Below are 25080 nucleotides of genomic sequence, written 5' to 3' on the forward strand. Positions count from 1 at the left end.
GAGTAGGGGCGGACTCCACAGAGGGCAGGAGGGGCCGCAGACAAGCTCTCACCAACCATCCCAGGTCCTAGAGGTCCCCTTCCCCTGGAGACTAAAGGTGTAGGTCCTTGCTCCACAACCTTCACACCCCCCCAGGCCTACATGTCTAACAGAGTGTGAGCCCCTTCCTGGGGCTCAGCAGAGGTAGCTCCCCAGTGGTTACATAAGCAGTCACGGCAAGAGGTTAGGAGGCCAGGAACTGAAATGAGGACAAGGCTCTGACAAGTTCAAAACATGTATTTAAAATACAATTTATAAAATGCTTAATCTGCCGACTCAGGAGCCCGCGGTGCGGGGTGGGGTGGGGTGGGCAGCTGCCCGCTAGACCAGCAGAGCAGGACTGCAGGGGTGCGGCCCCCCTCCCATGCCCTTCTGTTCAGACACCCAAAGGGCCCATGTGCACCCTTGGGATCACATGGCCAGAAAACAGGACCCCAGAGGTTTCCAGAGTCTCTGCTTACCAGGGAGGCTGGGGCAGCCCTGCCAGCCCATCCCTGAGCAGAGCATCCCCAGATGGGGCAGAGCAGGGTATGGCTGGGCTGGACAGGGCAGGGCGGGGCAGTGGGTTCTGGAAGGGGCTGATGGTAGCAGATAGGGTGTTACCTCCTGCCTGCAGGTGGGGAGCACCCTGATTGAGTGGGCTGAGAAGGGTTGGTCACCAGGCCCGGACCCCCAGCTCCTTTGGTTATAGGCTGACATCAGAGTAGTGGCTCATGGGAAGCGGTTAGCTGGAAGGTCTGAGGCCTGGCTCATGGGGTCAGGGAGGAGCTGGGGGAAGGGGACAGTACCATGAAGGCAGATAAAGGGGCAGCAGCCTCAGGTTTCTGCCCCCTTCCCCATCCCCCGGGGGTTTTCCAAGCCAAAGCCTGCAGCTTACTTTAAAAAAAATGAAGTTTAAAAAAAGCACTTAAGGAAAGTTACAGACAACTACCCCCAAAAAAAAAAAAATCAACAAAAAACACACACACGAAATCCAAACCGTTCTCCCATCTCCCCTCCCGCCTCCCCCAACACAATAGTTTTCCTGTTTCCATTTCTTTCTTTTAAAAATTTTGCCTGCCACCTCTCCATCTGGGAAGCCAAGGGCATGACTGCTGGTGGATGGTGACAGGCACACAGCGGGCAGAGCCCATCTTTGGCCAGAGGGAGGTGGGAACACCAGTCCCTACTACATCCTCGATCCATAGACACGCATCAGCCAGCCTTCCCTCTGGCTCCCATTCTGGGAAGGGACAAGAACAGGTGGTCCCAATGGCTGAACAATCAGCACTTCGGCCTTGCCACCTGACCTACCTCTGTACCCATCTCCGACTGAAAGGACAGTCTTACCTTGGGCAAGAAACCACTATTACATGAGGGATGGACACTATGCATTCAGAAGGAGAAAACTTGGTCAGGGCAGTGGAACTACAAAGACAGTAGCCAACCCCCTCCCTCGCCCACTCCTGGAGGTAATTCCTCGTCAGAACAGTCTGTGGGCACAACTCAGCACCCGGTGGACTCTGACTGAAGCTTTGTTCCAGCTCTGCTCATGGACAATTTCCTGGCTTCACACAGTTAGGAGGCTGTGCGACGGCCTAGTTGCTGATTCAACTAGCAGCCTGCCCTTCCTTCCAAGGCGACGATGTAGTGGGACGCGGCCTGCTGTGCCTGGCCTACATTCCCACAGGGCAAGGCCGAGAGCCAAGTGCACCAAAGGCGGAGCGAGCCTGCAAACCTAGCTAGCCACCTTGGGCACCACAAGCTGCCCTAATCACAAAGCGTCACACCAACCACTCCAAAACTCATCTACCGAGTGGGGAGGCTGTCTGGCTGGCTGAGGGATAAGGCGCAGTGCAACGGAGACCCGAAAGCCTGAGAGGAGCCGGACTGTGCACACGCACAGAGCTCTGGGTGGCTGCCCTCTTAGCCTCTTCCATCGCATGGAGCCAAAGCACATCTCTAGGCTCCAGGGACAGAGGGGAAATTGCCTTCGTTCCAGGTCCTCGCTTTGGAAAAGGGTGAAGGGTAGCCTAGGTCTATGGGGAACCAGTCTGTCATCATAAATCTCTGCAATGCACAGCCTGTCCTTTCCCAAATGTCTTCAGAATGGTCTGCTCCCAAGGTAGTGATTTCACAAAGGAAATGTACCAGCTATAGTCACCAAGCTGACACCATCAACAGAGATGGGACTCCACAGACACCTCTGACCACACTAGGCAGGAAGCTGAGTCCTGGAGCCAGGCTCTTTCCCGGCTTTCCTTGTGCTGACAGCAAATACTGAGCAAGTCTTGCATCCTTTACTTCTAAGCTCAGGAGTGCGGTCTCACTCCCTGTTCGCTTCCAGAAGAAGCGAGCCTGGCTGGTAGGGAACCACCCTGAGGGTATGGGAAGGGGAAGCTGTTCACTTTCCCTATCTCCCAAAATACTAGAGGTGGGGTTGGCACCCTCCCCAAGCTCTCTGAGCCTGTAGAACTAGCCCAGTCTCCAGGTAGGGCCATGATGCCCTGGGACTTAGCTGGGGGAGAGGGAGGTATAGGCATGGGTGCTCATCTGTCCTAGGGGCTACAGAGCCCTGCCCCTTTTCTGGGCGGCAGTAGGAATACAGAAGCTAAGCTCACCAAAATCCTATTGGTTAATGTTTCTAGTGAATTTCCCAGAAACATTTTTAAGTAGACTACCAAACTACCCTTTCTCAATTAAAAATTCATTAAACTGCTAAAACCCCTCCCATGCACTTTTCTTGCAAATCAGGTATTTGTATAAACAAACGAAAATAGGAAGAGAAAAAAAAGAAAAGATATTTTCAAATGGAACTTGCTTTTAAGTGATGAAGACATGCACTTGGGCGTGGGTAGACAGGAGTTCTCGTTTGTTTTGAAATCCCAAATTAATGAGCATGATAAACTGTTATTGCTGGCACTGGCTTTACCCCAAGTGGCCAAGTGGCACTGTCTGACTCTCTACTCTGAGTCCTTGGTGGGTCCCCCCAACCCTTCCCTAACCACCCCCCACCCTTTCCCTTTCCATTGACTTGGGACAGCCCTTGTAGATGTGCCAATCACAGTGGGAGGGGGGGAAGGGGGAAGGTCACAGTGCATGGGGTTCAAGGTCACAGTGGGCAGAGCAAAGGGGATCACAGTGCAAGTAAATCAGGTCGTTCCCTCTGCTCAAGTCCAGCTGTCTGCCACGGCAGTGCGACCCGTGGCGGACGACCCAGGAGGCGGTAACGGCAGCAGCGGCAGCATCCTTTCTCGCCCGCATTTATCTGCGCTGTTTGAAGCCTTGTGACCCATCAGGACCCAAAGGCTGTCGGATCACATTATTGGGCTGCCTGCTGTCTTCGGGTTGGGAGATCCTGGTTGGCCTGAAGGAAAGAAAATCAGAGGGAAGCCTGAAAAAGGATATAAAAGAGGTCCTCAAATCTTAAAAGCAACTACTCCTGAGGCTGGGGCAGAAGTCACAGTGGCTATCAGCCAACTCTAGTTCCTTGCACCTGCTTCTCTGGCAAGCAGACGCAGGACACTCCCAGGCTGAGAGGCCCTGGCACGGGGTGGGTAGATGGCCCATGTCCACCATGTCCACCTCTAGCGAGCACCTGCAGAGCTCTTCCCCCAGTCTGGCTCACCGTCATTCATCTGGAAGCAGGGGGAGTGCTCAAGGGCCCACGCTGTCCAGTGGCAATGACCATGCACAGCACACCCCCCACAGAACCATGTGGCACAGACTCTCCAGGGTGTCGGGCCCAGGTAAAGACCCCTAACCCACAGTCCTGGCTCCCGCCATTGCTGTCCTCCTGCTTCTCTCCAAGTCACGTGGTTAATCGTTGACTCATATTACTATGGAAGACTAAAAGGAAATGGACTTTTTCTACTCTGTCAAGTGAAAGCTTAGAGGAGAGATAATGGAAGCCTACCAAAATAATGAAGGGACAGAAGGAAGGTACATACATTAGTTCTTCAACTGCCAGAATACTGAGCTCAAAGAGGCCTTTCAATGTTAGAAAGAGGCTGTTTGAACAAATATTGCTTTACCAGGAGGGGACAAACTTAAATACAACCTCTAGAGCAGCAGAGATGAAAATACCAGAAATAAAAAAAAAAATTAGAAAATTCACAAAAACATCACAGTGGGCTATTATGAGACCCAAAAGATAACATCTATGCACTGAACTGGGCATTTTCCATCGAGCCAGGCAGGGTTCCCAGAATCCTATGCTCATTTAACTGCACGACAACTTGATGAGACAGGTATTATCCTTATCCCATTTTTCGGATTAGGCTATGAAGGCACAGAGAGGTTGAGCAGCTCTAAGTTAACAGATGTAAGTGGCAGAGGTGGACTCCGGCTCCAGCAGGTTTTGACTCAAAGTCCATGCCTTGAACCTCTATGCCACACTGCCCCCTGGTGCCTGCACAGGCAGTGTCCAGCAAAGCATGACCTCAAAGCTCTTGGAGCAGTCCACGAGCCAGTGCAGTGAAATGAACCGGCCCCACAAGGCTAGGGCTGGCAGCTGGAGCTGTGTTGATTCCAGCCGGCTTCTCACTGCTCTACATGCAGCCAGGCTCCACCCTCTCCCTCTCCCCCGCAACTCAGGTGGCCTGGTGGGGTGGTGGCTGGTCAGCCCTGCCAGCTACACTCACCTGTCGAGGATGGGTTTCTCTTGCTCCTCCTCAGGGCTGGCACTGCCCAGGATCCGCTTCCGGGCCTCGGCGTACTCTGCTTCCCGCTGTGCTAGGGACTTGACCGGAAGGGCTGGCCTGCTGGTGGAGTTGGGGCTGCTGACCACACCGTTGCTGGTGGGCCTCTTGAGGATGCGGATCTGTGGGGGGGGCCCCGTGGGAAGGCTATCGTCCTGAATCACAATGGGCACTTTGGGAGGAGATTTGGATTTCCTGCTGACAAAGAGCAAACACAGCTTCACAAGTCCTACCCTTGACTGCAGAGGGCCCATCCATGTCCCACACCCAGCCCTCATCACTTTCCTCCTCCCGCCCTCCTATTTCTATTCATTATTCTCTGGTTTCTGACCAGACATCAAAATTCTCTCTTCAAGAAGGAAGGGTTTCTCAAAAGAGCAACCTTGCCATAAGCTCACACAGTCCACAGGTCTGCTCCCCAGACCTAACCCCAGGCAAAGGGGGCTGAAACACCAACTCGTTTTCTGGGACTTCTATCACCATGTTCATCACAGTTACATCAACTGCTGTTTGGCCCCTGTGGCAAAACATTTCATGCCCAGAATCCACTGACTTCCGTTAAGATCTCAGCTTCCCTACACAGACCAGAGTATAACAGGCTGGTGTGGTGGGAGCCCCTTAGCTTGGGGGTCAGCAAAGTGTTTCCTCCCAGGAAGGCCTTCCACCATGTGTGCTCAAACCAGTCAAAGCTAACCAAGGAGCCCACACCGCCATCCCTGCCTGGCATCCAGACAAGATCACCAAACTGCCTCAGCCTTCTGGTGAGTGACCTATGTCTCCCAGAGATAAGCTACACCGAACACCTGGATCACCTCTTCAGAAGAGCTTCTGAGCAGAGCCACCTCCCTCACCAGGACTCTCTGGTATGCTGGACGCGGCGGGGCTGGGGTGAAGGACGATCCTAGAAACAGTGCTTGGCAGTGCTCAAAGGAGAAGCATTGTCCAAGGCTGGTGGATGTGCACATCAGGCGATGTGTCCACAAGGAGAGGTGGAAAACAACATAGGAAGGAAAAGAAACAAAAGCCACAGGAGAAAAGGGATCCAGGAAGGAACGGCCACCCCTCAACAAACACGAAGACCCTCCCCAGAGCAGTCAACTAGCTTCTCTTCAGAACCAAACAGCACGCGGGGGCCTGTTTCCAGAGCCTTGGTTGTCAGGAGAGGCAGACACTGGAGCAACTCAGCGGCTGTCAGGGGAACTAGAACAAGTCCCGGGCAGGACAGGGATGGCACGGCAAGGGGACTGTAACCAGGCATTAGTGTAGCTGCTCAGATGAGACTGACAAGAAGCCAGCAATCTGATCAGAGGCGGGGAGCCAGGAGAGCTATTGAGGGGTAGGGTACCTCCGCGGTCCCTGGGGGATGTCTGTATGGTCCATTAGGCAAGTCCAGAGAGATCCTTCCCTCCTCCCCCTGCCATTTGTCCCTATGGGAGGCCGACAGGTCACCGAAGCCCAAAGACAGACGGCTGAAGTCAACATTCACCTGCTTTGGAAACCCACTTCCTCTGCTGTGTGGGTGGGGAACGAAGCCATTCTTAAAGGTCTAAGGATTTCTGAGATTCTTTTCTTCCAGGATACCCCTACAATGCCCTAAGCCACCAAGTCACGTAGGGCCCAGAGGAATCATCTGTCCAACCTCCTTTTGTCACAGAGAAAGAAACTGATGTCCAGAGGGGGAAACAACTTGCCCTAAACCTCAGAGTAATCGGGAGCAGAGCCAGGCCGAAAACTCAAATCTCTGACTCATCACCTCCCCACTTTCCATCAAACCACCTTACACAGGGTGCCCACTGAAGAGGGAGGCAGGTGCAACACTCCTGCCTCACTCCCAAAACCTCAAGCCACCATGTCTTTGAGGGAACGGTTCACTGCCCAGGAGCCTGACCTGCTAACCCTAACGGCCAGCTGGAGAATACCACTGACTGCCCAGCTCTCAAACGGCAGAGAGCACGAGCCCTCAGACCAGACAGCAGCCTTACCTCTCCTTTTGTGTGATCTTCAGTTTTTTTTCCAACCGTCTGTCTATTTCCTAGAGGAAAAAAATGTATATAAAAAGTGGAAAAAAATCTCTCTCAAATAAAAACTTACGTCTTTATTTTTAGAGCTTAGGGCAGTGTCCTCTCTGGCCAGGGACATAACTGTCCTTTAGGGTAACAGATACGGATTTCCCTTTACTAGACTCTAGGGTTTGGGGACCTGACTCCCTGCGGGGTTCATCTCCCTCCATCCCCATGGCCACGGCGATAGTTCTAGGCCTCATCATTAAGCTGAGTTCTTTGCATAGCCTCCAACTGGTCTCCGGGCCTCTAATCTCCTTCACAGCACCACTCAAATCAACTTTCTAAACACAAATCTGATTGTGTCACTTCCCCATCTAAAATGCTTCAAAGACTTGCCCCATCTAGTCCAAGCTCCTACACACGCCTCACCCGTATCTTCCTTTATCTTCTGTTCCTGTTTTACACCAGAGCAAAACAGAGCTAGCTCTTCCTAACCCCCAGAACAGAGAATGCTGCTCCACCTGCCTGCAATGTGCTTCCCCTTGCAAAGGGGAAGCAAGACCCAGTTTGGCTGTCCGCCTCTCCTTTGTGAAGTCTTCTCTGATCCCATACAGGTATTCTGCTCCTGAGATAAGCTCTCTTACGTTCCTTCATGATCACACGTATCACATATTTTATAATCTATTTTTTTACTGTCATGGATTTGAACTCTGTGGTTAGCACCTAGCATAAGGCCTAGAACAAAACAGAAGCCTAAAGTCTGTGAAACTGGATGGCAGTCTGAGCCCTCAGCACCAGAAGCTCCATGAAACCTCCACACACTCACGCACAAGTGTCCATACACTGGATGGGGGGAGCTGTACACAGAGCACAGACCACATGTCCAAGCTCCTTGGCTGTCCTACTCCTTTTTCTTATGAAACATCCCACTCAACGGTTCTCAGTGAGGGCAAGACCATCTAGCTACTGGAACAGAAAGAAATTTTATGCAAAATTATGTATTTCTCTGGAAAGAAGATCTGTAACAGTGGTTCTCAACCATGGTGATTTTGCCCACCAGGGGACATTTGGCAATATCTAGACATATTTTTGGTTATTTCTACTGGAGAAGAGGTGCTACTGGAATCTACTGTGTAGAGGCCAGGGATGCTGCTAAAATCCTACAATGCACGCAACAGCCCCCACAGCAAACAATTATCTGGCACCAAATGTCAGTAGTGCTGAGGTTGAGAAGCCCTGACTTAAAAGATACATGGGATTTTCAAAGGAATCTATTACTTGCAAAATGTTAAGAATCACTGTCTCAGTACAAAGTCTTTGAAATTTGCTGAGATCCACCTCAGGGCACAGTGAGTAGCAGTTTTCACAAATGCTCCGTGTGTCTCGAAAATGACTTTGACAGTGATAGGTGCAGTCCAAGCTGGTTAACTATATTACTCGAATCTTCTAAATTTTTGTTGATTTGTTTCATCTACTGACTATGGAAATAATCAACAATTACTCTTTCTAGTAAATTAAACAGTTTATCATTATGAAGTGATCTTCTTTGCCTTACAATCGTTTAATAATAAGGCCATCCCATTTGGGGTGGAGTTAGCTTTCCCTGTTTCCCTGTAATGTGTTTATCTTTTAATTTTCATCTTTCCAATGTCCTTATTTTTGTCTATAAACAATCTGAAGCCAGACTTAAATCAAGTCTGACACTGACACTCATTCTGACTGGTGCAAAATTGTATTTAATTTTTTTTTTGTTTTTATGAAAAGACCCAAAATATACTGAGGCAAACACGACAGACTGTATTCTGAGGAACCCATGAACTCTCTAGCTAGGACACCTCTAGAATGAAAACTTCTCACTCAAGTTTGGAGCACAAGCTGGCTGGCGTCCAATGACTATTTAATGACCAAATGGAAAAGGGGCGCTGAGAGTGAGAGGGTGATCTAGATGTTTTCTGTGAACTGACAGACAGACACTCAAAGAAAATCTACGCCCACTGCACAGTCCGTGTTGGAACTGTAATTCTTCTAGTTTTTTATTTTATTTCATTCCTAGTGTCGTTGCCTGAGTAAATACTGTGTCTCTTGTTAGTCTAATGACCGTTACTTTTTATGGGCTCGTCAAGGCTTTCCACAAAAAATAAATATGGTTTTAAAGTTCCACACATTTTGCTCAATCTGAAAAATGAGACTGCCTATTCAAGTTCCCCCATCATAAACGCAGAGTTTACCTACCACCTGTGGGATTTAGATGCCTTTAAACAAGGTCAAAACCAAATGTCTCCACAGGCCAGGCAAGTAACCAAACTCCATATGCAGGGAGCACAGTGGGGGAAGTGAAGGGGCTATAAGGCACCAAAGAGCACCAGCCCTGTTATTTTAGGAGAAACTTTAATTCAAGATTTGTATGGGAAAGCTCTAAAATGTTAAACTTTATTACATGAACTCTTGCTTTCATATCACCGAGAAGATCCATTAAGATATATAGGCAAACGGGCCCAAACTCCTAAGAATCCAAGTCATTCGATTTTTTTAAATTGTGGTAAAATACACATTCCATTGGCTGAATTTGAGGGGTCTCATCCAGCTTTCCTCTCAGGAGAGCAAACTGCTTCCTTCTTTCTCTAGGGCCTTAGGGAAGACAGGGGGTCTGCCCAGGCCCAGCTGATGGAGCCCAGGTGGAATAAAACCTTCAAGAGGGCATATGGGCCGTGCCTGAGTACATGTGCTCTGGCCCCAAACTAGAACATGACCAGCATACTTGACATCTAATATAAAACTACTAGCTTTAAAAATAATGCCTTACGCCAGTATAATACGTTATGGCTATTAATACACGTTCCCAAACACTCATTTTCTGCTCACACGAACCTCATTTGATAGACAAAGTAGCTTTTAGCCTTCTCTGTCAGATGAGGGTAATGTGGCTCAGGGAAGTTAAGGACTTACCCAAGGTCACAAATTAGTACCTCACAGAGGCAGCCCTAGACCTAAAGCATTTGGAGACCCTACCCCATGCTGCCGCTCACAATTGCTCAAATCCTTGGAATTGCCAGTAAAGCTTTAGATATTGATCCTCTCTTCCTCAGCCTTCCTGAAGTCCACACTGCTTCCTGGCACTCCGAAAACTAACAATAACACTCCCATGGGACTCCCAGCCCCGAACTCCCTCACGTCACATCAGGCAGGACAGCTTATCTGAGCTGAGGAGGAATTCTTCCATCAGATGACAGAATGGGATATAAATCCAACGGCTCTGGTGGAAAGCTGATCCAGGCTATCTCCACATGGCCCCTGGACACCAGCCTGCTCAGAGCCATCCAAGCAGGAGAGGGAGTGTTCTGCCAGCAGCTTAAGAAGGTACTGCATCTTGCTCTGGATTCTGTCCACGTATCATGAGTCAGTCCATTCTCTCCTTCGACAAGGCCTTACAATCAATCTGCTCTCAGACTTATGTTCTGATGCTCTGAAAAGCTGGACCAAGTTGAAACTCTCCTACAGGGCACACTACACGGAGAATACTCATCTTCTCCAGAGATGCGATAGCCCAATGGAATTAAACAGCCCTCAGACATGCCGTGTGAGGAAGTATCTCGATGTAGGCCCCAAAAAGGAATCTTATCACCTAAGGACACCTTCTCTTTTTACAAGAATGTACAGAGCCCTGGCCAAGGTCAAGGCTCCTGTGTTAGAAATCCAACCTCCATGGCTAGTGAAAGAAACCCATAAGCTCATCGTTCTGACTCCGCTCTGAGGGTCACAGGGCATAAGCACATCAGAGGCAAGGTGCTAAGAAAGTTTGATTTCCTATGGCTTCTCCTGGAAAGGCTCTTTTTTTTTTTTGGTCAAGTAGCACTGAGCAGAAGCCAGAAGATGATGCTGTGTTAAGTGGGGTGGCCACCTCTCTGGGTCAAAATCCTAAACAAAAGATCTGTTGTTATCAAACACAGGTATCACTTGCCCTGTGGGGTTACACCTCTACGAAAATAAAGCACATGCTTCTTGGTCTGAAAAAACAACTGAAACCAGAAGGAAAGAGTGGAGGCAGGACATCACAAAGAACCACAGTGGGGGGGGCAAGGTGGATCTGGACAGGCTGGTCCCTCCTGGGAGGTAAAGGAGAGGCCATGGTCACAAGGTGAATGAAATCAGACATCAACATCTGCAAATTCAACTCAGTTGGGTTGACACACAGGTTCACTGGCTGCTGATGCCCGTAACTTTGCGGTGATGATGCTTGTGTGAGACTCTGGCAGATAGCTGGGGAGTGGAAGCATATGAGGGGAAAAGCAAGGAAGAGGACATCTCAGACAGCCGAATTTGTAACACAACCACAATCTGCAAAAGGAACAAAAGAGGCAAAGAGGATAGAAATGTATCTCCAAGGGCAGGCAGAGTACAATGACAGATCATTCCTGCAACATCAAGAGGTGGACGAGGAAGGAAAGAAGGTGAGAAGGGGAGGAGAGGAAGAAAGGCAAAGGAGAAAAACAGGCCTTGCTGCAAAGCACAGCAAGGACAGCACCATCATAGCTGTACTGTCGAGACGGGAAGGGTCAAGAAACAGTCTTTCTCAGTTCACCAGGGGTGATGAAGCCCTGGGGGACCTATTCAAACCAGCCGAACTCACTAGAGACAGAGCGCAAAACCCAAATCCACACCTGCTACACTTCGGGGGTAGGAGTGGGTGTCCCCTCCTGGTGCCTGACCTGCTGCTGCCCGCTCCCCAGGCCCTCCCCTCTGATGCCAAAGGAGCGCACTGTCCTGCTCCACCACTGCATCCCTCTCTCTGATAACCGGAATCCTCTGGTCACCAATGCAACTAACAAACTCCTAAGAATCCAAGGCATCTTGTATTAAATGGAGGTCTACCCTTGGTTCCCAGCTCTGAGTTAAGAAATAATCTCTATCAGCAACAGTTACTATGCAACTTTTCTCAGATAATTTGCCCCTTTGTCAGTTTGTGTGTCAAAAGATGTCATTTTCTGATTTTTCTCTCAAATTCAAGGACTAACAACTGGTCTCATGTTTTCTGTGAACCACTATGTCCCACAGACTCATTTGGTCTTGTCTAGCTGTCCCAACCTGGGGAGCACACAGCTACAAGCAGACACTGGGCGGGAGGGGATCTGAAAAAGACAGGAATCCCGAGAGAACAAGGATTTCTCCCGGAACCAGAGCCTGACAGGTCCTGATGACCATAATGCCATCGTTTTGGAAAAAAGAAAAGAGAAGACCCCGTGAAGGAGCAGAACTCCACTATAGCAGGCAGCGCAGATGCCAGACCTAATCTCTTTTAAGACTCGGGCAGGACTTCAGCACCCGTTCCCTTGACTACAGGGTCCCCTGTGTCAGGCGGGGTTTCCTGGGCACTTATGTCTCCTCTACCATGCATCTGGATGGGATTCTGGCTCCACCTGAGAGGACCTTGACTTCATTTAGGAATAAAGCAAAAGAGTTCATAGAATCAGCAAAATCTGGTCTAAATCAGATAAAAAGGTCTCTGTAATTTTAAATAAAGTGTATCACTGGCTATTTTCAAGTCCAGATGCCCAATCTATAGAGACTTTTCCAAATGACCTTCGTATGGATTAGTTTAATTCTATGTTTCATCCCTGCCTTGTTTCTCTATGACAGTGATGTGGCAGTGTCCTGCCCCAGTAGAGCTGACCACCACTGCCAGTGGCTCCTGTTTATTCCATCCTCCCTGCCCGCCCGCCCCCTCCCCCCCGCAACCACGGCTAATGCCAGAGAAAGAAGCACCCGAAGTCATATCACTCCAGGTTTGATTCTGCAGCGATGCTTCAATACCACTGTCAGGTTCAAAAGATTAACTCAACTCCTGAGCAAACATGACTGTACAAGTCAAAAGAAGCAGAATTCAGAAGTTGGGAACAAGGAGGTGTATGGAGGCACACCTAGGCCATTAATTCATCAGATGCCTTTTTAATATAGACTCAGATTAGTCTGTTTGAAGGTTCCATTGCCCACAAAACATTCCTTCTTCCTCTGTTAACTCCCAGAGCAAGGGAAAACATTCCACTTTAAGTGGATCACTGTAGGGCACAGGATATAGTTCTAAAATTCTCTCTCTAAGGAAGTCTATGCTTTGTTAATGTATCTCAAGGCCATTTTCCTTTTCCTTCACTGTGGCAAAAAAAAGTTGGAGACAAGCGTTTATGGAAAACCTACTATATATTAAGTAGGAGAACCGCCAGATGCTGGACATCCAGAGGTAAGGCAATCCTTGCTGATGAGGAGAGCCCGGCCAGGTGGGAGAAGACAGATAAACCAATCACAGTTGCTACATTAGTTGTATGAACAGTATTTTGGGAAGGGAAATGGAGGGAGCAATCCTACTATGGCAAGTCAGGAAAAGCTGCAGGAATTTGAAGGATGAGAGTTTCAAGGTGAAGAGAAGACAAGGGCATTAAAAAAGTTGGAGAGAAAGAAGATTAAAACAGAGGGCAAGGAGTAGAGAAAAGAAAAAGAACTAAAACTAAATACTTCCTAAACTAAGAGATTCCAATCTAGAAAGGTATCTTACCATGAACCCATCTCTCTTTTAAACTAGGTCTGGAAAACCATCTGAGATTACTTTAGTTGCTGTCAGCAATGGTCTTTATTAATTGGTATCAATACTACACAAAGGGGTAAGCAAATAGAAGAACACAAGGAAGTAAACTGTTCACGTTCAGACACTGAGATTCCAAGTAATCCCTAAATGTCCAGAAAAACTGAGAGCAAAAGACACAGAGCAATTATTTTATTTTGTCAAATAAAAATATTAGGGAAAAAGTTATCATCTACTGTCACCATCATCATCATGCCATAAGATGAAGGACATTTAATTTCAAAACAAAACAAAACCCAAACTACTACTCAAAGAGCTGCTGCAGAAAATTCCTATGGCTAATTCTTATGGCTAGCAAGATAAGAATGTCAAGAAATCAGAGGTACCAGAAAACCATGAAGGGCTTTGGGGTGGTATGCTGTAAAGACAAAACAATTCTTACTTGCTTGTAAGGGAACACCACTTCCTGCTTTCTTTCCCAAGTTCACTACAGCTTTCAGGATCTCTCTGCGCCTGCCCAAGAAGAGGAAACCCTTTGGGCACACACTTCAGCTATGCCTCCCAGTACGGTGGCGACCACCATAAGTGGCTGGTGAGCACTTGACACGTGGTCAGTCCAAACTGAGACGTGCTGTAAGCGCCAAATGCACAGATTTCCCAGACTTAATATAAAAAGAGTGTAAAATAGTTCATTAACATATCTTCGATATTGATTACATATTGACATGATGCTATTTTGGATATATTGGGTTAAATTAAAAATATTAAAATTAATTTCACCTGTTTTTTATACTTTTTAAATGTGGCTTCTAGAAAATTTTAAATTAGACATATGGCTCACATGGTACTTCCGTTGGACAACACTGCTTCATATCTAACTTTAGATGAACAGAGATACAGCTGCTGTACATTTAACCTTTCAGCAACTAGCAACTACCTTAAGGACCCAAGGGACATGTTTTACTGATATGCAAAACCTACTGAGAAGTCCTATTTGTCATGTTGGAATAACGGCAACTAGTCAACCAACAACAACAGCAACCCAGTGCCAAGTGTTTGGCTCAGACGCTGCTGAGAAACATTCACCACTTCACTTCAATCCTATCTGAGCCCCACCATCCCACTGAAACTGTTCTTGTCAAAGTCACCAATGACCTTCACTGCCGCCAAATTCAATGGTAAATTCCAAATCTTCATTTCATTCAATCTCTCAGCAGCATCTGACATTGCTCAGTGTTGTTCCCTTAAAGGATTTTCTTTACTTGGCCTTCCAGACACTACTCTCTTGGTCTCCTACCCCTCTGGTAGCTCCTTCTCATACTCCATATTTGATTTCTCCTATAACAGGATAGAGTCCTCTCTTCCTCTCCCAATCTTTTGCAGTTGTAGAGTTTGCACCTCTCCTCTTCTGTAGCTGTTAGCTTATTAAGTGGTCTCATCTAGTTCCACAGCTTTACAAACATTAATAAACAACTGCCAACTCGACATTCCCCGTTGGATTTCAAAAGGTACCTCAACTTACCACGTCCAAAACTGAACTCTTGATTTCACCCACTGACTCAAGCCTGCTCCTCCCATATCCCCTCCACGCACCCATCTCAGCAACTCCCGTCCTCTAGCCGCTCAGGCCAAAGCCTTTAGAGCCCCTCATGATGCCTCTTTCACATCCCACGTCAGCAGATCTTATTGGTTCTGCTTTCAAAATAGACCCTGAATTTTCTCAACAATTCTGCTGCTGTGACGGCCCCCCCAACAGCCACTGAATGGACAGTTACAACAGCATCCTAATCAGTCGGTCTCTGTGCTTCCACTCTCGTCTCTACCATTTATTTTACACACAAATAGCAGCCAGAATGATCCTTTTAAAAATCAAGTTAGCCTCTACTCAACACCCTCACATGGCTTCCTATTTCAAGGTGATATCCACTATGGCCTACTAATCTCCCTGCTACCTCTGACCTCATCTCTTACCACTTTCCCCTTCACCCACTCCTTCACACAGGCCCCTATTGTTTCTCATATAAACAACCATGCTCCAGCCTCAGGGCCTTGGCGCCTCTGCCTGGAATGCACTTCTACCAGCTTCTGCACAGCTTGCTCTCACTTCCTTCAGGTCTCTCTGCCTATCTTTATTTGAGAGGTCTTCTCGGATTTTTGTTTTGTTTCGTTTTGTTTTATAAAATGGTACCCCTGCCAGTCACTTTCTATGCCCCCAAACTGTTTTATTTTTCTTTGCTGTGTGTGTATAAAACATTATTTATTGTTTATTTTCCATCTCTCTCCACTAGAAAGTAAGCTTTGTGGAGTCAGAATCTGAATTGGGTCTGAGTCTGAAGGTAGGGACACTATCCACATTCAAAACAAAAGCCAAGACTGCCTTAGGCTTTCTTAGCAGTGGTGGTGACAGCAGCTTCAAGCGCCTGCCACAGGTATGTGAAAGGAAGGCACTGTGTCCTCCCTTTACCACCTCTAATCCTCACCACACCTTTGAGATGTATAGCAGCCTGCTGCATGCTCAGAGGTTAAGTGACTTGCCTAAGGGCACTTAACTAGTAAGTGACAGAACTGAACCCTCAACCTCAAAAGGAGAAAGCATAAGATTCAGGAAAATGGCTGGTGGGTGGCCACAGGAACTTATAAGGTAGGATAAAGGCTGACAGGTAACACCAACCTGCTCACGTGGCCTGGGTTCCTAAAGAAGGCCTATAGCAGCAACAGACCACAAGGAGCTGAATTCCAAAGTCCAGAGCTTAAATCTATGAAGAAGTACACACAGGGAAATGACTCTTCAGCAGAGAACGTAGCAATTTACACATATTCCAGGCTGGAGGACCTCAGAAACTCTGTAACTACCATCTTGAGACAATGTATTTGGTATGCTTTGAGTGACCCTTCAAAGGGTCTCCATTTGGGAGGAATCCATACAGCCCTTTACCTTAAAGGAGAGAACAGGCAGGGTGGGGGTGGTGGTGGTGGTAATAAGTCCTATCCTGTTAACTCTTAGAGGAAACAGCATATTAGTCCTGAGGGGAGCAAAAAAGAGACCCCTCAGCCCAGCAGTCCCCAAACTTTGGCACCAGAGACTGGTGCTCCCATGAAAAGCTAATGCCTGTTAATCAGAAGTGGAGCTGAGGCGGTGCTAGCGCTGGGTGCTAGAGCGTCTACCAGTACAGATGAAGCTTTCCTGGCTAGCCCACTGCTCACCTCCTGCTGTGCAGCCCCCGGTCCTGTACTGATGATCTTCAGCCCGGGGCTTTGGGACCCCTGCTTGGGCCAGTTTTAGGAACTTCAGAGGCCACACTGTCAGTGGCTGGAGAACAGGGAACAACGTTCCTTATCCTCAGGGCAACAATACTCTCTGCTCCAACATCTGCCTTTGGGTGATACTTTATTTAACTCTCACCACCAGGCAATGCAGATTCACCCAATTTTACAAATGAGGGAAATGAAGCTGAGAGAAAAGTAGACAGTGATCAGTCCAAAAGTCAGAACTGGCACTTAAAACTGAGCCTAGTCTTCTGACTTTTATTGCTATGGATGGAGAAAGTGGGTCAGAGACTGGCAGAGGTGACATATATTCTTGCTACCTTTTGTAATGAAGACAGGAAGACTCCTCTCCCAAAGGAAATAGTAGGCACACAGACTTCGGGGATGGGAACAAAGTCACTACACCTTCTCCCCACCACCAGGTTTTATTCAAACACCCAAGGGCGTGGTCATCAAAGGCACTCGGCAGGGGAGCAAACAATGCCTCCAGGGCCAAGGCAGTAAAATAAATGGTTAAAACAAGAAGAGAAGAACACAATAGGTAGCAGATAGGAGGAGGGAGGGGAGGCTGCAGAGGAGAGGAGAGCAACCAAGACCCAGGGCAAAGGTATTCAAATTCGATATTTAAAAAACAATGTGTATTCCCCCCAAATCTTTAGGCCTAATACCCAAGGGCTGCCAGTCTACAACTACAAATGTAGAGATCCTAAAATAGCAGAGTTGTTAAATCATCTCATGAGATCGGAGCAAAAATTATCTCATCTCTTTTCATTGGCCAGTTGTTTCAACCAGCATCTCCCTTGCGGTAACTGTCCTTGCATTGTCCTTTGGCTCTTGAGTTCAAGTTTCTTAGACATAAACTTTATCGGCTCATCATCTAGGCAACAGAAGCAGGGAGTCAATCCCAGGAGAAACAAATAACAATACTTCAAAGGAACTAGCAACTAAGCATACTAAAGCTCTTAACTAGTTAATTATCTGCTGAAAAGCAAAAGTAAACAAACTGCCCAAAAAGGTCCCTAAGAGTGAGGCCAACAGCCAGGGCTGGGATAGACCAAGTGATCTCCTCTCCCCGACACTCGAAATAGTAGTATCTAACTCCTCACTAGGTCACTGAGACCGAACAGAATGAAGAATAGAAAAATGCACTCCACCTGGCCTGTAGTGCGTGCTCAAGATGCTATCTAGAAAAAGGGCCTGTGGGATTGGGGAGCTTGCAGGTTTATAGGCATTGTCTATTCACCAGTGAGACTTGCAACTTGGTGGCAGAAACCACTGACAGCTGGAGAGGCACATAAACTTCTCTAAAAGGCTAGTGCATGAGGGATGGAATTTAGCTCTCAGGGTATATGAAGAGTGGTGACAGTCCTGACCTTTCCAGACTCAAGTCATAATTGTCCCGAAAAATCTCATATGAGGATCATGACCCTGAAGAACGCAATTTTAACTGCACGTATTTATTATTCCTTTTAGAAAGGAATGACTGCTATTTCCTGTGTTCATTTTTTAAGGGAAAAAGTTCTGGGTGTAAGGATGACCTGGGAGGGACATTTTGAAATGTCTTACCCTCAGGGATAAGATTCTTTACATACAGACCCCTGTGGGGATTTGTTGCTAATTGTGGCAATTAGCAACACTGGCAATGGTTCGTTTTAACTATCTTCCCATCAACATCCTGCACAGAATTAGATGGTAAAGAGAAGTATGCTTGGCAGAAGCTAGCAGAGATAAAAACACTTGGGAAGAGAAATCTCTATTACTATTTTTAAAAAACCATTTCATTCTGTATTTTGGCCACAGATATAAGTAGCTAAACTCAATTTTCTCCTAGGAAACCAACAAGTCAGTAGTTGTCCTGACAGGAAAAATTTTCTATTCTTGTGGGGAAAGTGTGCAGGAAAGAACACACTACATCTTGTGAAGGCTAGCTACCTGATATAGCCAGAAACTGATGTTAACTGTGTGGGGGCCCCACCGTTAACTATAGAGGTGGAAACTGGAAAGAAAGGGCTCACCCCAAGAATACATTTGAGTCATCAGACCTAAAAAACAGTACCTTTTCTCTTGCACGATTTTACCAAAAGCTTTAGAATGATATACTAAGTTCTCTCCTATTACAGAAGGAAACGCTAGAAGGCCTGTGATTGCTTAAATTTCCAGCCCCCAGCAACCATGGCAGCTCTCCTGAACAGCCAGAGCAGGCTGGGAACAGGCCCCCCAAGCAGCCTCAATAAAAGAGCTGAGAGGTTACCAGTGAAAGGCTCATTAGCCTCCTTTCTTTGAAACCACAGTGAAACGGATCTTTTTCCAGAGTCCAGGGACGGACTGCTTAGCACAATCATGTCTAAACTGGCCAACTGCTTTATAGAAAGCCCTCTCTGAGGACATCGCATTCCCGAGCACTCAATTTTCCCAAAGGACCAGGAATCGCTTAGAAATGGCTCTTTCAGGCATGGTATACCTGGACTTGTACTTTCTGATACCACGAATCTTAAATGTCTTCTTTACTTTACAGACACATGAATTATCACCAGGTAGCCCTGAAATAACTTATTTGCCCACTACCCAAAGTCACTGTACGCATTCCATAATGACAGCTGTTACAGGTAGTGCAGAAAGCCTCAAAGTAAGGTGGCAGCTATGGTTCAGAGAGAATGGCCTCTTCCCTAAAGAAAGAGAAGAAAATCAAAGTTTTTAATCTCTTAAATTAAAATCTATGCCACCACTTTGCTTTAAAAAAAAAAAAAAAAAAAGCCTTCAAAGCTCTCCTCTGCTTTCAGGAAAAAGTCCAAGCTCCCAGAACCAAGTACAACAAGGCCCTTCCCGATCTGGCCCCTGCATACCTCTCTGGCCTCATCTCTTTCCACTCAGCCCTGCCAACTCCCTGCCCTCCAGCCAGGAGGAAATATGTAGCTCTTCCAATGCTGCACTCTCTTCTTTGGCTGCCTCCCTACCTATGTGCATTGGCCCTACACTCTACCTGCCCCTCCCAGACTTACTACTGCTTAATTCAACCGGTCCTTTGAATCTTAATTTAGGCATCACCTTTTCTACAAGACTGACCCCTGCTATGGTACTCTATCTATGTCTCTTTAAAAAAAAAAAAAAAAAAAGAACTGCTTTACCTCTTAAAAAAAAAAAAAGTACTGCTTTACCTGTTAGACTCCTCCACTGGCCTGTGCCCAGTGCCTGGTATACAGTAGGTATTCAATGTTTACTATGCCTTCCTACAGGCTTACATACTACCCAGCACTGCTGATAGGGTAACGGTCAGATGACTGGGACATAAATTTGAATTCTTAGTCCAGAAGACTAGTCATCCTTTACCTTACTTAAGATGTATTTTCTTCCAATTGTTACATGACTTGCCCTTGCAAAAAAAGAATAAATGGCAAATGATGCCAGGAAATTAGAGATTAGTAATGCTTTATAATAACTACCAGTCCGATTTCATTTATGTATCATCCGCCTTCCCCTAGGACTGGGTTAGTTCACTACCAACAAGATGGACTAGGCTCTATATATGCCTAAACAACAAATGACTATAAAGCTTCAAACCACCAGAAACAGAGTGAACTGTTGATCTGACTTTGGGGGGAGCACAAAGATATCTTCCAATTACAAAATGCTCTATTTGTCCTTTGAGATGTGCTTAAGACAAATGACACAATTTAGAGTTTGAATCAACATTAACTCAATTTTACATTTTTGTTTCTCCCCAAGGCAGTATATTTTTAAAGAAGCATTTCCTTGGTGAAATGTTAAATTTCTTAAATTGTCCTTTGACTGGAGATGTAACTCCTCGGGAGGAAACAGGTAAAGGAACAATTTTCTCTTAGTAAGCATTCGCCATACTAACTAAAAGCCAAAAACTGCCTATTTACAGAATATATGAGGTGTTTCTCAAAGTCAGTCTTCCCAGAGTGATGCAATAGAGCTGTACTGCGTAGACAGAAGATACACAGGAAACAGTGACCTCAGATATACTGACATATAAGAGGGAAATTCTAGCATGTCAAAAATTTTTTGTGGTGGACAGGGATCACCAAAAGCCTATTATTTTCACGGATTAGAACTGCCTCTGGATTACATAAAGTTTGTACGTTCACTTTAGCAACTAGTGCCTCTGGATTACATAAAGTTTGTACGTTCACTTTAGCAACTAGTCAACCCCTATTTGCTAGTCCTCTTGCCACTCAGGATTTGTTTTTGTTTTTTTTTGCAAGGGGGGCGGTGAGTAACTTAATGCTCATTACCATATATCAGTTGGGAGGCAGGGTAACCTGAAGCTAAGACTTAAATATGCAACTGGCTACATCTGAAAGACACGTACAGTCAGTTGGTTTCTCAGCGATGTGGACAGTGCTTCATCCCCTCCCTGGCTCCCTTCCTTCAAAAGTGCACATTTACAAGACTCTTTGCAAAGTTTGAAAATGGAATCATATTCAAACCAAGCCCAAGGTAAACATACTAAAAATGAAAGTTAATGCCAAACCCCAAGTCTTTCACAAGTCCATATAGGTAGGAAGGCAGAAAAATGCTAGAGAATGAACCCAGCTTCTTACTTAAGCAAGGCAGGTTACTCCCAAAACTCAGCTTCCTTGTTTATAAAAGGATAATGCCTCCCAAAGTTTCAATTAAATAAAAGATATATAAGGGAACTTGCATTTTGGTAGTTACTGCTCATTATGTCAATTAGGCAAGGTTTAGTTCCATCTACGTACCTGGAACTTTTAAAAGAATAGTAGAATACTGGACAAGGATCAGAAAAATCAAAGTTAAACTTGACATTTCTGGGGTTTATTCAGCTTTAAAATGCAGTACTAGGCTAGATGATCTCTAAGCAACTTACTCATTCTGAAAAACTAAAGTAATCCTCAATTTCTGAATCCTACATTCACATTTGTTTTCATTTTCTTACTTCTTTAACATGAGAAACTCATATCCCTTTGAAATAGGTGAAGAAAACCAAAGAAAGGCCAAGATGCTCAAGAAATTTATCATTTGAGTCACATCCAAAATGTAGGCCAAGCTTTTTTACAGGGGTGTCTGAATGATTCACTCATACTAGTGGTAGGCAACAGACGCCTGTACCGGAAATTTTGCATTCTCTGGCACAAAGTCACTGCTAAGCACACTCACCGCCTCGCACACAGCAGACACTCAAAAGTATGTCTGTTGACTGAATAAATACCAAGATGACACCTGTTGCTCCTTATAAAATATTTCAATTGCTCTCAAGACAAAATCCAGGGAAGATGATCCACACATAACAACTGTACTAAATACCTTCCGAGCAAATTAATCCCTCAAATTCTCAATCATGCTAAGTGGAAAAACAAACACCGTGAGAGAAGTGCTGAACTGCCAGAAAAAAACTCTGAAGTCAGTTTCAACATTCCTGTAGAGATACACCCACTGCCGCGAGGATCAATTTCTTGGCCTCTTCCAGAGCTGACAAGCACCCTCAAAGGCGCTTGGAGATGAAACCCCAGTACCTGTTCTACCCTTGTACAAGCATTCGGCTCTCCCCGCTCTATTCCGAACAATTAAACCTTTAAGGTGGATGTCACTCGAGCCAGCAACTGAACAGACACAAACATGGAGAGGCCAAAAAGACATCTCATCTTCACAAGGATCACCATAGAACCACAAACTCTGAAAAGACCAAATTAATCACGAACCTCATAGAATTGGCCGTTCCGGCTTGGAATAAACTATTTTCTTACAGCTTCTGAAGGCAAATAAAAACTCCAAAAGCAAGTCGAACGGTCCGTTTCCCCCTGCTCTCCCAGGAATGCGGCTACTTTACACCGTATATCGCACCCCTCCCCCCTCGACCCCGGCGAGCAAACTCCAAGACCCTCCGGGATCAGATCGTTGGGTGGGTCCCAGGAGAAACGGGCTGCCCCCTGGGCTTACGGTTGTTCTGGCAGGGTCCCCAAGAGACCCGCCTGCAACAGGCTCTCAGAGTAAAACTAAAAGAGAAAAAACCCCAGACTCGCCCACCGTGGCGGATGGCGCAAAGCGGTGGGGGATTTCAGTCGAGAGTTGAAGGGCCCAAGACGATTCAATTTCCCTTACTGTCCCTCTCCAGAGCCGGGGCATAGCGCCCAGGTCCGCGCACCAACCCCCTAAACGCCCCCCGTCCCCCGACACACACACGGCGTGCTGCTCGCTCCTCATTAGAGCACACGAACTTTAAAATGGTGCCTCGGACAGCGGGGGTCGGACGAGAAAGGAAAGGTCCAAGAGGCCCGGGGCGAGCGAGTGGACGCGGGGGCCAGGAAAAGAGGCCTTGGGTGGCGAGTGGGGCGACCCAGGTGACGCGCACGTCGTGGGGTGGAGGAAAGCGCACCGGGCAAAGGTGGAGGGAGAAATGGAACGCGGCCCCTTTAAGAGGCCTTCACAGCGCCCAGGGACTGGGGGCCTCTCCACCACCCCAGGCCCGGCGTGTGGGGCCTTTCCTTGGGGAGAACCATCCCCAGACCCGCTCCCCGGAGGCTTCGCTCACGCCAGGTCCCGCCCGGCCCTGCCCCAGGGCGGCGGCTCCTCCTTACCCCGCTGTCTGCCGCCTCCTCCCAGCTCTCAGCGACCTCCTCATCTTCCATCTTACTCGCCGCTTCCCTCCTCCCCAACCCCCTCCCTGCGCCTGCGCCCTGATACGCGCCTCCGTCGCGGGCGCCGGCACGCAAGGCTTTACTCAATGGACCCCGCCCCCTGACAAGCCCGGAAGAGGCTCCAGGCCAGGGCCCTAGAACGTCGAGGAAGCCATCTTGGAAGAGGGCATAGAAGTCAACGCTGCCATTTTCCATAATGGCATCGTGTACTCTCACGCTGAGTAAAGTCCAAATGAACCACCGTGTTGAGTGCGGGAAATGTGTTCTTTGAAACCATCTTTTCTAAAGTCAGGCAATTAATGAAAAAAAAATTTTTTTAAGCGAGTCGTAGTTTTCATAAGTGCAGATTATGGTTGGTTTGTTTTTTTTTTAATTCTGAAAACATTTATGCCTCAACAAAGGATGAAAAATAACTGCTGATGCGGAAAACATTTTATTATTTCTGATAGGGTGAAAATGGTTACAGTATTTCCTGCTCATAAAGCAGTATTCCAAGCAAATATTAACACTACTTTGTATCTTCTAACATGAGGTAAAAACATTACTATTAGTTGATAATGCACCTGAGCTGGACAACCAGAACTACTAAAGTTCTCTCTAGTCTTTAATGACAAATACATTAGCATTACCTTAATAACGGATTTATGCGTTTTCCTAAAATTTCTGTTTTATTTTTCTCCAATATAGAGATAGAGACATTGGACTTTAAAGTTTGACTTCAGAAGCTTCCCACTTGAACAAACTGTGATCTTATGCAAATTACTTAAGTTTTCTGTGTTTTAATTTACCCCAAATGTAAATAAAGAGAATAATAATAATAATAGTAGTAGCTGCTTCAAAAGTAGATTAAACGAGTTACTATACTGAAAAGCTTATTCTTGATCCACAGTGAGTTACCTATTACCATTATGGGGGTGTCATGCCTGTCTTAAGATTTATAATTCTCACCTCTCTGACCAGCTTTTTCTCCCAAATCACAAAAGCAGGGGGAAAAGTGAACACCATGTGGTTTTATTCTCACTGACATGTTACTGTCGGCCTCTCAGTATTAAAAATATGTCATTCAATTATGTCATGTAGTTTTTCATTTGGTTGCTATAATCGAGTTATCTGAGTTGGAACTTTTTTTTTAGTATGTCATTAATTCTTCTGAAAGAACAGCTTCCTGTTGTGAAATTTTGAAATTTCTGTTCCTAGTGATAACTATTATTATAAATTGCAGTCATGTGTTAAGTGTTACTAGTCTTTACTTAGAAGTTAAAATGACATGCTTAATAATTCTCTGGTTTCATGACGTCCAGTCTCTGAAATATCATTCATCTCTGGGTCTGTCCTCAGTCTACTGTTCTTACCAAGATGCTCAAGGTATAAGTCACCCCCTGTATGCTAAAGACTTCCGAATTTGATTTCCAGCCTCTAACTGATTTGGTGTTTCTGATTCATACAGATAGACTTCTTATCGCCACTTTCACGTGGATATTCCACTAGCAACTCAAATTCTCTAAGTCTGAAATCCCACAGCCTGACCAACTTTAAAGATAAAGAATTTTGTCTTGTTCACTTGCTGGAACTACATTTACTTTGAATACAGTCTCCTGTGAACTATTCGTTTAAGTGAATTATCTGCTAGCCTTGGCGACAGCAAGGTGGGGCTGTCTATCAGATGTTACCTAAACCTCTCTTGAAGTGTGATTAGTTTTTCGTAAATGCAACTGACTCGTGTTAGTTTTAGTCTTTGTAATTATAGCCTGTTACCAGCAGAGGGAGATATTTTCTCACAATTTTGTTATATTTGGCAATGAGCCTTAACAAAGGAATTAGTTGGGCAATTCCTGGTACTGAATTTTCTTGGAGACTAGAAAGAGAAATCTTGGAGATCATCTGAAGATGTTACAAAAAAA

General features: G+C 46.4%; 1 protein-coding gene across 2 annotated transcripts; it reads right to left on the reverse strand.

Annotated features, from left to right (window-relative positions):
- Positions 1 to 258: 258 nt before the first annotated feature.
- SZRD1 (SUZ RNA binding domain containing 1) lies at positions 259 to 23252 on the reverse strand. 2 transcript variants are annotated; one of them, XM_039842111.1, is made up of 4 exons: positions 23120 to 23252; positions 6701 to 6750; positions 4662 to 4913; positions 259 to 3385 (listed from the first exon to the last, which is right to left on the reverse strand). In XM_039842111.1, exons 1-4 carry the CDS (start codon positions 23168 to 23170, stop codon positions 3283 to 3285), a joined length of 456 nt encoding a protein of 151 aa, XP_039698045.1. In that variant the 5' UTR covers positions 23171 to 23252; the 3' UTR covers positions 259 to 3282. The 2 variants fall into 2 exon arrangements, with proteins under 2 accessions (XP_039698045.1, XP_039698044.1); XM_039842110.1 differs by having other exon boundaries at positions 4662 to 4916.
- Positions 23253 to 25080: the final 1828 nt, after the last annotated feature.

The sequence above is a fragment of the Pteropus medius genome, unplaced genomic scaffold (genome assembly GCF_902729225.1).
Source record: "Pteropus medius unplaced genomic scaffold, Ma_sr-lr_union100, whole genome shotgun sequence".
Taxonomy (NCBI): Eukaryota; Metazoa; Chordata; class Mammalia; order Chiroptera; family Pteropodidae; genus Pteropus; species Pteropus medius.